The 13,324-nt window shown below is 36.3% G+C and overlaps 1 protein-coding gene across 1 annotated transcript; it reads right to left on the reverse strand.

Annotated features, from left to right (window-relative positions):
- Positions 1-2,487: 2,487 nt before the first annotated feature.
- LOC129882445 (wall-associated receptor kinase 3-like) lies at positions 2,488-6,922 on the reverse strand. The gene is made up of 3 exons (XM_055956737.1): positions 5,134-6,922; positions 4,827-5,003; positions 2,488-3,911 (listed from the first exon to the last, which is right to left on the reverse strand). Exons 1-3 carry the CDS (start codon positions 6,041-6,043, stop codon positions 2,704-2,706), a joined length of 2,295 nt encoding a protein of 764 aa, XP_055812712.1. The 5' UTR covers positions 6,044-6,922; the 3' UTR covers positions 2,488-2,703.
- Positions 6,923-13,324: the final 6,402 nt, after the last annotated feature.

A 13,324-nucleotide genomic window follows, 5' to 3' on the forward strand; every position in this document is an offset into this window, starting at 1 on the left:
CCATACATTTGAGTTCTTTGGTGAGCTGTGATACAGAAAGAAGATTACACTTGAAGTCAGGTACAAACAGAACATTTCCAATGGATTGATTCCCAAGAATGTTTGTACTACCAACATGTGAGACTGACACAACATTTCCAGTGGGTAACATTACTTGTCTCCTTTCAGATGGTGATATAGTGTGAAAGTCATTTAGAAGTTCAGTCTTAGAAGTCATATGGTTTGTTGCTCCAGTATCAACTATCCAGCTTTTATCTACATATTTTGAGACTAAAGCAGATAGAGAACTACCTGCTATAGCTGCTTTAGTTGAGTGTTCTCCTCCATTTTCACCTCCTCTGGGCAGCATCTGCAAGATCTGATTGTACTGATCCTGTGTGAAAAAGGCTGTAGGTAAAAGTGTGTCACCTGTGGAATTTGGATCTCTACATTGAGTAACCTCAGCTTGATTAGCGTATGAATTTGAATTGAACTGTTCCCTCTTCTTCTTTGACTTCCATCCAGCTGGATAGCCTTTCACTTTAAAACACTGTTTCTTAGAGTGTCCCCTGTAGCCACAGACCTCACACACAAGAGTTGACTTCTAGAATTTTTGTGGCTTGTATTGGTTGTCATAGTGCCCTCTTCCTGGGTTTCCATCACCTCCTGGTTGATGGCCAAAGTTGCCACCCTGATTAGGACCATTTCCCCTATTTTTACTAAATAGAGCAGTACATTCAACCATTTTAGAGGTAACACTTTCATGACATGAACTTGCTAGGTTTCTTTGGCTTTAATGATCTACTATTAGAGAGTAAGCTTTGTTTAGGTTGGGAATTGGATTTTGCATCAATATCTGATCTCTAGCAGCTGAATACGACTCATTCAGTACCATAAGAAACTCAAGCAGTCTCTGGTATTCAAAGTGTTCTTGGAACCTTTTTGATTCAGCACACGAACACCCTGGACATGGCATGATAGAATCAAACTCATTCCACAGCCCTCTCAGATGTGTGTAGTATTCTGTAATAGTCATAGTTCCTTGAGTGAAACTATGAATTTCCTTGTGCAGTTGAAATACATGTGCACCATTGATTTTGCCAAATCTCTCTTTCAGATCACTCCAGACCTTGAATACATCACCAGCATAAACAATACTACTCAACAATCCAGGTGTAACAACATTCATTATCCAGGATAAAACTACAGCATTACATTTTTCCCAGATGTCAAACAGCTCAGGTGCAAACTGAGACTTAGGGAACCATCCATCAACAAAGCCTAATTTGCCTTTCCCTAACAGTCCAATACGCATAGACCTACTCCAAACAACATAGTTTTCCGAACCTGTGAGCTGAAGGGAGATTAGAGAGCTACCTGGAGTGTCATTCGGATGGAGATATAGATGGTGATTGTGTCCTACAGTCGGAGATTCATAAACGGTTGGACCAGCGGTTGCACGTGCTCCGTTTAGGTTTGCATCACCAGTTTCCATAGATCCGAACGTAGTCTCAGCTGTATACATATCTATTGACAGCTTAAACCCTAGCTCCCAGTTTGACTTCTTCTACTGGAGTCTAGATCGCCGATTGTAATCTTCTTCTTCTACCCTACGATCCTTGTAGGCTCTGATACCATGATAACTCCATCAAAGGAGTTAGACCTGAAAGAAAAAAGAGGCAAGTTGCCAGAGGAAGAAGAAGAAGAAAGAATGAAGAAGAATATACAGAGAAATGGAGAAGAGAGTTGTAGAGAGAAGGGAGAGCAGAGAAGTATAGAGAGAGAAAAATATCTTGGGCAAATGAAAGTTGTGTATATTTACTTCATCAGTACATGCCCTTATACTTCTAACTTGTATATGTACAATATTTATACTCTTATACAAGTTGGCATTTAACTACATTTCAACTACCCATAACAACCTGCTAACAACCTCCTAACTACTTTTAACAACTTATAACAAAACTCTAACCTCTCTTTAACCATGGTAGCTTGCTAGGTTAACACTTGTCGATTTTAACAACAATAATGTTCAAATTTCCCTTGGCTTCTTTCTTTAAATCCTATCAGAATTTGGTTAAGGAATCTGACCCTACTTAGACTTGATTTTCTTATTTGATGCGAACTCCACACGGCTTCTCCTAATTCCGAAGTTCTTTCCTTTTGTGCGAACATAAATATTAAGTTTGTGTTCCTTGATTTATGTGTTTATCCCATAAATCAAATTTCTTAAGGAATCTGTATGATCAAACATCTATAAGAGAATTATGTTCCTTGATGTATGATCAATTCTTCTTTAGTTCTTGGCAATTATATCTGTTCCCTATTGAAACCTGCTAAGGACACAATTCTTTTATAGATGTTTGTTGATCGTCAAAATTAGTTTCAGCTTAAATCAACAACTTCCATTTTTTTTTATACATTAACGATCTTGCAACAATAATACATGCAAAACTTATGAGTTTAGCTACAAAACAATTTAACAAGGAACTGTTCAAGAGTAAGAAGAACATCAAAATGTGTCGACTATTATCAGGATACATAAACAAGTACACTTGAGATTAATTTGTTACTGAAATTTATTATCTCTGGACAAATAAAACAGATGCAACTAAATCAAACTTAGTTCCTGTTTCTAACGTGCCGAAGAGCAAACGAAATTCATGTTGAAGTCATGGCCGTTCTGAGTTCGTATTGCTGAGCTAAATTAACATCCATGATCGATTACCTTCCTCCAGGAAATGGTAAAGTTACATGGCTGATTATACTGTCAACATGAATTGTGTGTTCACTATATTGGTATCCAAATCCTAACGGTTGAGTGCCAGGCAGTAAGGACTCTATCTCCTCTGAATGTTGATCAGTTTGAGCCCAGGAATGCCTCAATCTCGATCCAGCTTCCAATTCTGCTGCAACTTCCTTCATTGTAGGTCGCTCATCCCCTTTAACATTTAAGCACCTCTGTGCAAGCATAGCAACATTTTTCAATTGCCCTGCATTTCCCTCTTCACAGGCTATATTGTTGTCTAGAATATCGAACAAATGACCTTTTTCCACTGAAGATATGAAATATTGAGCTAGACTTCTCTCTGCTTCTGGTCTTTCAAAACATAGAGCCTTTCTACCAGTTAGGAGTTCTACAAGCACTACTCCAAAACTGTATACATCACTTTTTTCAGTGAGTTGATTTGTTTGCAAGTATTCAGGATCTAGATATCCTAGAGTTCCTTGAACCAATGTAGATAGCTCTGTTTGATCAGCAGGAACCAACCTGGATGCTCCGAAATCGGACACTTTGGCTGTGTAGCTTTTGTCTAGAAGAATGTTGACTGACTTAATATCTCTATGGATGATAGGAGGGTAAGCTGCTGAGTGCAAGTATGAAAGTACTCCTGCAGTTTCTGCAGCAACTTTCAGACGAATATCCAAAGAAAGAGTAGAGGCCTTTACTTTATCATGTAAGTGTTCAGAAAGTGTTCCATTGCTGATAAATTCATACACCAATAGTGGAACTTCCGTCTCAAGGCAACAACCTAAGAGCTTAACCACATTTCTATGGTTGATTTGGGAAAGGACAATGACTTCATTTATGAATTGTTCGATTTGATTGTGATCAATTACCTTAGATTTTTTTATCGCAACGATGCAATCATCTTTCAGATATCCTTTGTACACAGTTCCAAAACCTCCTTGACCGACAACTCTATCTTTATCAAAGCCATTAGTTGCCTTCTCTAGCTGTTCCGCTGTGAAAATCTTTATTGTATTAGTATTACTTGATCCCTCTTCCCCTGTGAGTCGTTGTTGTAGAACTAATCCACCATTTTCTTGGAAAAACTTTTTCTTCATCATTAACATCTTTCTCCTTTGGAATCCAGTATATGACCAGCCAAATACTATGATAACCATTAAAGCAACCCCTGTTGTAACACCTGTAATAAAAATATATTAACATATAGATGTTTGTGTAGGTTCAACATGAACGAACTTTTTCTCTGTATTAGACATTTTAGGTTGATGAGAAGAAAATTGTTACACATTTCGAAATCTGTTATATGCGGCGAAAGAAGAGCTTTCAAGTTCAAATTTCTTTCTCTTGATCATAACACTTCGCCAAAAATTACTTACTTCCTCCTTCCCAATTTGAAGTGGCACCGTTTGATTTGAAATAAATTTTAAGAAAAAAAGAACATTTTTATATTTTTTGGTCTAATATATGTAAAAATCATTCTATTTTTAAATGTAAAAAGGGAATTTTTAATAAGTAAAATAGAGGAAATAAATACTAGTAACCTAGTGAAGTCATTAGTTAAGTTGACTCGTCTCATAGATAGAGTAGTTTTTTAAAAAAGTTCAAAAATTAGGACAGATAGAGTAAAATTTGTGAATCCTTCATAAATTTGAGCATCAGTAGATATAAAACCGTTGACAAATTCTATCATGAAACCATGACAAGTCTGTCATAGAATTCTCATCCCATTTCTCTGTTGAGAATACATTTAAATAATAAAAGTATGCTCAACTAAGAATTTAAACTTTTAACTGAGAAGGTCACACACTTCCACAGTCTATGACTAGCTTCTCCAAGAACTAAGGATTAGGGATGAGAATTCTATGACAGACTTGCCATGGTTTCATGATGGAATTTGTCAACGGTTTTATATCTACTGATGCTCAAATTTATGTGTTGAGAATACATTTAAATAATAAAAGTATGCTCAACTAAGCGCGTAAACTTTTAAATGAGAAAGTCACACACTTCCACAATCTATGATTAGCTTCTCCAAGAACTAAGGATTACAATTAACCTCTTGCTTGCAGAATTCTAAAGAAGTTAAGAAAGGTACCTATAACAAGATAAGTATTCAGAATTTTTTTCTGAGGATTGTCACGATTGCATTCAGTATAACCATCACCACTGAAATCTGGAGGGCACGTGCATGTATAATTCCCATCTATATTGTTGCAAATGGCATTTGTGACACACCTATAATCTGGTTTCCGATCTATACATTCATTGATATCTGCAGACTCGTAGAGCACAAACGTATGATAACGTCAAAATTCATTTGCAAAAAAAATGATTTGATTTTAAAATTCAGCTGCACAGAATTTAAACATAGAACACAGAAGAAATTTAATCAGGAAACGCACCTTGGCAACCATCTTTGAGGTATGGATTCCCATCATATCCTTGCTTGCAGGTACATCTATATCCATTTGAATTATCATGACAATCACTGTTGTTACTCTTACATGCATATGCAGTCGAGTCTCTCTTAGCTATTTCACATGTTTCTTTACCAATTGCCCAATCTAGCACAAGAGGAAGCTTCGTCGTGGTCTGCAAATTGCTAAGGTAACTCTTAGAAAAGCTAAAATTAGCTTCATCGACCACAAAAGCATAGCTGCAGGCATTTGTCATATTAGTACTTCTATAATTATTATAACTGTCTAGTGTTATGGTGACATTCCATGCTCCCTCAGGGATGGATGTCCTGCAACAACCGACCCCAGAACATGAGTTATTATCACCATTAACAGCATCATCAAGACTATCGCACATGGACATGCATCCTGTTATGTAGGAATCCCTGACTTTAAGATTATACTTCCGATAATAGCCCTGAACGATGGCGTATGTGTCACAACCAACTGCGATGAACTTATTCGCGGTGTAGCTCACACTAAGCAACGATGATAATTCTATAGATGGCTGGGTTGTTTCCGTGTTATTCCCAGCACGATAACAATCGCTGGATATGAACTGTAAGACGTTAAGTTGCCCAGCGAGAGATATGCGTGTGATTTCAATACCGCTGTCTCCTAAAAAGGGCTGGGGAGGTTGAAAGGTGTGATTACATGTGACGAGGAACTGATCGTCTAGACAGCAGTCTCCGGTCAACCCGAAAGGAAAAGGGATGTTGACATTGCCACAACTTTCATTGCAGCTAGGTTTGGCTATGAGATGGTTGTGTCTTGGTACCATAGCATCAATACCAAAAGATAGTGAAAAGCAAATTAATGTTATCAGATAAAGCATCATCACATAATTAGGAGCCATTGTTAAAGGAGACTAGGGATGTATGTATTGTGTTTGTTGTGATTTTTGATACTTGATTCTCCGGCCCATTAAACATCCTTTTATAGCTACTTATAAAGTTGGAAGGACTAATTTCATTGGAATAGAGCGTCAACTACGTTAGAATTTTAATGTGGACTATGTCAACGAGAATTGATGACTTTATACATCGAGAATCGTTTAGTACATTGGAATAGAGTGTCAAATACGGATCCGGCTCACCTCGAGTAGCTGATCCCTCCATTTCCTTCAGTTGGCTGTTGAAATTTCGAACGTGTCTCAATAACAAATAAATGGTGCAGATTTATTTATTTAACCACAACCTTCTAACCATGGTAAAAACCCCTCTCTCTCCTCTCTACAGTCACAAGGACCATTCCCCCATCCAAATCTTTCAAGATCTGCAATTGAAAAAACAGAGTGAACAATTTACCACAGTGGGTTAACTAAATAAATCTGCTATTGAGGCACATGTCGCAATCTCAACAGCCAACTGGTGGAAATGGAGGGATCATCTACGGGAGGTGAGCCGGATCCTTCAAATAAGTTAGAATTTTAACGTGGACTGTGCCAAGGAGAATTGACGACTTTATGCAATCAATTATATTTCGAGAATCTTTTAGTACATAAATGTTTTTCCCTGAAAATAATGTGAATGGCTACTTTTCCGTTTGAAGGAAGATGAGAAAGAGCAAGTGCAGTCATTCTCATGCTTTGTACGTATTTGTTGGAATAGTATGCAGGGTTTAATCAAGAAAGTTAAGAGAGTATTAGGAGAGAAATTGACGGAAAATTTAACTGATTAGACCTCATTTTCTTGGAAATTATTGATGAGGGGTCATATTTAAAATTTTAGGAAGTTATGGCTTTTTTAAAATTATGTAAAATCCTAAAACTCAATACCCTCACATCTTGTTTGGATGGTTGGTACCCATTGTATTGTGTTGTGTTGTATTATATTGTGAGTGATAAAACTAACAAGGTGAGCTCCTTTCCTCCATTAATGGAGGTTGAGCTCAAGAGAGAAAACACTACTTGAGAGAGAAGAGTTGTGAGAAAATGAATCTTATTAAAGAATGAAAAACTAAACTAAATTGTTTACAGTTGATGTATGTACATATACACATGGATCGACTTCCTAACAGAATCAATAACAACTAACCTTGCAGTAATTCTGCTAACTAACAAACTAACAAACTTTGACTAATGTTAACTAATTTTGACCAGTTAACTTATAATTTATAACTATTAACCTTATAGAGTTTAAATACAATATTTGATTTGATTGCTATTTCAAAGGCTCAACGAATTCTTCTTTTTTGTTGATAACAAACTCATATGATCTTTAATATGATTGATAATGTGAGAATTCGTTCCTAATCCCTTTTATAACGAAAAATAAAGAAAATTCATTTATTCTTAGAATTGATCTTTAATATTGTTGTAATTCAATATCTTAACTAGTTTTTTTCATCTAATAGATGATGACTCTCCCTTGTGCTTAGTTTGATAAGCAGGCCTACTATTATTTGCTAGGCGGGAACGTGTGTGTCTATAATTCTTTTTGTGAACCTATCAAATTCTCATTGTATTTCTCTAGAGAAAAGCGAAGGATATATACCTCGAGAGTTTTAAAGGCTGAGCTTAAGATCATATATGTAGTTTTCTAAATCAATATGGTTGTAGTTAGGGTTGGCCAACAGGCGGCTCGAATTGGATATAGATCGATCAGGTTAAAATGAATAAAATATTTGACTTGATCCATATTTAATATGGATAAAAATGGGTAAATACAGGGAATAATATGAGTATCTATATATTCATAGTATCCACCACTTAGGGGTGTGCAAAAATTGAACCGACCAATAAATCGAATCGAAAAAAATATTATTGAGTTACTGCTATTGGGCTATTTGGTTAATGAGTTCATAATGGTTTTATAAAAAAATTATCGGGTTATTGGTTCGATAGTGGTTTTTAATATTGGATTATTAGATAAATCGATAACCCATTAAGGCAATAGTAATTTACTACTTTCTGCTAAATAAATATTAAATATTAATATCAATACATATTGGTTACTATCTTTGTCCTTTAGCCTTCAATTCACATTGTTGTCCTAATTATTTATTTATGTTGGACTTGTAAAGTTCTTTTCATTTAGTCACTATTGTTTTAATTTTATGAGCATTCCATAAAGTTATATTATTGTCTTATCGTGCCAAATTATTGTAGAAGTTATATAATTAGTTTATAAATATTTTTTTATTGGTTAAACAGGCGAACTATTATGGACCGAAAATTGATAAGAAAATATCTTATTGATTTGCTTATTGGTTTAGCATATTTCAAAATCAAAAATCGATAAATCGAACCGATAATACATAAAATCGAATCGAACCGACCGATGCACACCTCTACCATCACTTCTTATATTATGTAGAGGAATACATACTTTTATTAAAAGATTGTTTTTTCTTATTTATTTTTCTCCTTTTAGGGCCTGTTTGGTATGAAGGAAAATATTTTCATGTTTATGTCACGCTCCGAGAGGGTACTCTAGGCGTGGCCGACACTCAGAAATCATCTCTGGCCTTTAAGAGAACCACTTGGTCTCATCACTCATTCGTTTATCAGCGGAAGACTTAAGTGAAAATAAGAATACTTATGTGGGCTCGTCATCATTAAAATCAAATGAAAGAAATAATCCTTAGAAGAAGTAGTTTCAAAGGATAACTACTACAATTACATCATCAAACTCTTTCTACGAAGCCTCTAACACTATCAGACGGTGCCAATGATATGTCTATGGCTAAATCAAAAGAAACATAATACTCAACATTAATAAAAGGATAAAGAGTTCCTCTGAATACAAGAAAGGCTCACCAAATAGCTGGAAAGAAATGATCTTCAACGATGCGCCTGTTGAGGATCTCTAACACCTGTATCTGCATCATAAAAAGCTGCAGGTCGAATGATGTCAGTACATGGAATGTACGAGTATAAAAAATGGAAGGAAAGTAACGACAGATATCAAGAAACTCCTCTCAGAAAGACTCAGCTCAGAACTCAACATCATCTCAACATCAATATGTAATGCAAGTTTAAAAATAATAATAAGCAATGCTTACTCAGTTGAAGATTTCTCTAACCGACAACCATCACTTATGAGCTAGTGATGATACAACAAGTGATGTCGTTGCCACATCCATCCAATACCTTTCCAGGGTAAAGGACATCATCATCTTGGATCCAATCATCAAAGTCCTCTTTTTGGGGCTTAAGAGGCATAACCTCCATCCTAAGCTGGCTACGTAGTTCTGGAGTTTGAGTCAATTAAACTCTTACCCAACTCGATGCTCAATACTACTCCCAAAATATGTGCTCATATTAACCTCATCATCTAGTCTTATTGGAATTTTATTTAAAATATGGAACTCATCTCATTACCTCTTCATCAATCATTACTTTCAAAATATTATTTACATCTCATCAAAATATCTTGCTCAAAATATAATTTAATCCAAAAAATCAAATTCATTTAAACTCAATTCTTTTGCTCTTTCAAAACTCAATAAAATACATATATAGTATTAATTCAAATTACTCTTTTTGTCAATGAATATTAAAAGCCAACATCTTTACTCAAATCAGGCGCAAAAATATTCATGAACATTAAATCAATTAGGGTTCATGGAAAAGTAGCCACGAACAATAATTCCAATAATATGAGAGGTAGAAATAATAATAATCTCAATGCATAAATATATCTAACTCAATAGAAGAAGAATTAACTCATTTAAAATTCAAGAATTAGAGTAAATTCAACTATAACTCAATTACGATGAATTTAAATATTGGGCGCATAGACGAACTCAATACAATGCTATGAATAGCCTTACATACCTGAAATTTGAAGCTGTACTCCGAATTGAAGAACTCAATGAACACTCCTGAACTCCTAGCATTTTCTTCTTGCCAGAGCATTTTGTGTACTATTCGGAGTATAAAAATTACCAAAATAGTATTTCTGCACTATTAAAAACTAAAAATATATTTGAGAATGAGTAAAGAAGTGTATAGAGAGAAGAGTTGCTTGAGAAAGTTTGATGAATAAAATAAAAAAATAAGGTGGTATTTATAGGTGTGGAGGAATGACCTAACAATAAATAAAAATAATTAGAAAGAATGATCTTAAAAATATAATGGAGGATTGTGATGTCATGGGTGTTGTCAAATGGATCTAGATCTTTCCATGGTTGGTGAGATGAACTTTCTTTTAATGGAATACTCTTTTTCAGAGCTGCGTTTGAAAAATATAACTTTCTCATTAGGATTTAGTGTTTTCATATGCATTGTAGATCTAGAAGTATACTTTTATGTTGTTTAAGAATCAACTGATTTGGAGCATCGTACAGTGAGATATGATTTTCCTTCTATAAATACTGCATTTTATCACAACACCATGTCTTACAAAAATTAATTTATTTGACATACTTAGCCTCCGATTCTTAAGATATGATCTTCATAAAAGTTGTAGGTAATGATGTTGAGGTTATTCAGAAATTTGAGTCAACTAATTTGGACCATCCTTTGAAAAGTTATGCAAATAATATAGAAGCAATATTATTTTCGTCAAGTATTGAAACACCATATACAACGTTTTAGGGGGTATTACAATATCTCCCCCTTGGGATCATTCATCTTCGGATGAAGATGAAACTAGGAGACATCAAGAACAAATATCATCAAGACATCAATTTCTCAAAAACTCCGATAATCAAACTATACTTCTTCACAGTCATGCTCTACTGGTTGAGGTTCACAAACACCTTAACTTTTGTTTCCAGTACTTCTTGGGTAAATAAGTGGTCAAGGAAGGCACTTTCAAACTCATCCCAAACTGCAAGTCCAGCATTCTCACTACGACTCTGATTCCACTAGTCATACCACACATTTTCCACATCCTTGATCTGGTAGGAAACCAACTTAACATCCTCAACCTCGGTAGTATGCATCAATTTAAAGATCTTCCACATCTCATCAATGAAATTTTGAGGATCCTCGTCAACCTTAGACCCTGTGAAAACTGGCGGGTTCATCCTTAGAAAATCTCTAATTCTTGTGGTGGAAGACGATTCTTAAGAGCTAGAGCTAGGATTTGGTTAACTATGGTTACCTATCTGGGCAGCTACCAGTTGAGTGAGCATGGCAATAGCTCCTTTGAATTCCACCTCCGAAGTAGGAGTGATCTAAATAGTAGGTGTTTAGGGTACCTCAGTAGACCTTATAGGTTGTGTCACGCCCCGGGAGGGTACCCTAGGCGTGGCCGGCACTCGAAGGCCATTTCTGACCTCCGAGCGAACCACCTGGTCCAGTCACACATTCAATCAATCACATTCTCTTAGTGGAAACTCGATTAATGAGATACTATTCACAATATGAGGGCCGAAGGCCAAGCATTCATTAACTAAACAACAAAAATAATAAGACTCCTCAAATTAACCGTTCAACCTCCCCACACTCCAGTCTATGAAGCCTCTATCCAAGTCTAAAAGGTGCCAATGACAAGTCCATGGCTACCAACAATCAAAATAAAAGAAATGACAACAAAACTGTACAAGAAGACTCAATATCCTCCGGGAACTAGGCGGACTCACCAACTGGCTGGAAGTGTATGTGGATCTTCAACGGAGCGCCGGTTGATGATCTCTAGTACCTGTCTCTGCATCATGAAATGATGCAGGACAAATGGCGTCAGTACATGGAATGTACGAGTATGTAAAATGGCCGAATACAACGAACATCAAGGAAAAATTTATCCAACTCGAAAACTCAACTCAAGAGGAATAACAACTCAATCAAATTTCCTAAGTCTAAACAAGAATACGATTTAGACGGGACCAATCACACACAACTCAACTCAATCTGACTCAAAGTACTATCAAGACCTATTTGAGAGTTTCTCTTAACCGACAACCATCACTTATGAGCCAGTGAAGGTACAACAAAACGACGTTGTTGCCGCGCCCGTTCATACTTTGCCAGGGTATGAATGAATCAAACACTCATAGATCCAATCCAACCAAGTCCTATAAGGTCAGGACAAATCTCTCGGGGAAGCATCCGACTTTAACGGTTCAATCCCCCCTACGTTTGGCAACACAGGTATTGGGTTCGAGTATGGACTATACTCTTGCCCAATTCGGTGCTCGATACTCCTCCCAAGACTCAATGCTCATAAAATTCCATCCAATCAACTCAATCAACTCATATCGACAAGTCTCGTTACAACCTTGTCATCTTATCAACTCTATCACAATCATATCTTTCTCAATCGTACTATCCGATCAATCTCAAGCATATCATTCAAAGAAATCTAAATGCACATATGTAGTATCATCTGGATATAATCAATCGTTTCTTTCATCCATTTGAGAAATCTTTGAGACTCATCACAATTTCAAGACTTTAAATTTACATTTTTATAATAAGCAACATTTTAAAGAAAATAGCATCCTTTATCAAAATCTACATAGTCAAGAAGATCAATAGAACATATTTAACAACTCATTTTTTCATCAAGTCGTACTCACATAGAGGCTCCTTTTGGGAACTTCTTAACTCAACAACATCAACATATATAGAACCAAATACATAGGGGACAAGATTCATACAAGCATAAACCATACCAAGAAACTCTAATTTCATGAACACCTAACCTCAAAGCAGGAGTAGGGCACATGGGTGGACTCAACCCATGTTCTGAATAGCTTTACATACTCAACCCGTCACGCCCTTACAGCGCCAAGGCCAAATTTTCTGGGGTTCTGGAAACTTGGCCTGAAAAACCCTGCACAACTTTTAGTGGCGCGTTGCGCCAAGGACCAAACTACTGAGGCATGTTTCTAGCGCGATAGTGGCGCGTCGCGCCCTTACAGCGCCAAGGCCATTTCCCCAGCAGTTGCAACCCAGGCCAAGAATGAAATTCCTGCTGTGCTAGTTCATCTTAGGATCGTCATATCTTTTGACTCCGAACTCTAAAATTTACGTTCTTGGTGGCGTTGGAAAGAAGACTCGACGACCTTTAATTTGATAGGTCGTGGGCCACCCAGATTGACGTCCTTCAAAAGATAGGGTCGTTACAAGTCGACCCTTATACGAACTCATCCTAAACTTAGCCACAACGAATCTTTTGGATTTAATTTGATCCTAGGGGTCCTTCATGACCCCACCTCACCTCTAATACTACTCAAATTCTCT

This window comes from Solanum dulcamara, chromosome 3 (genome assembly GCF_947179165.1).
Source record: "Solanum dulcamara chromosome 3, daSolDulc1.2, whole genome shotgun sequence".
In the NCBI taxonomy this organism is placed as follows: Eukaryota; Viridiplantae; Streptophyta; class Magnoliopsida; order Solanales; family Solanaceae; genus Solanum; species Solanum dulcamara.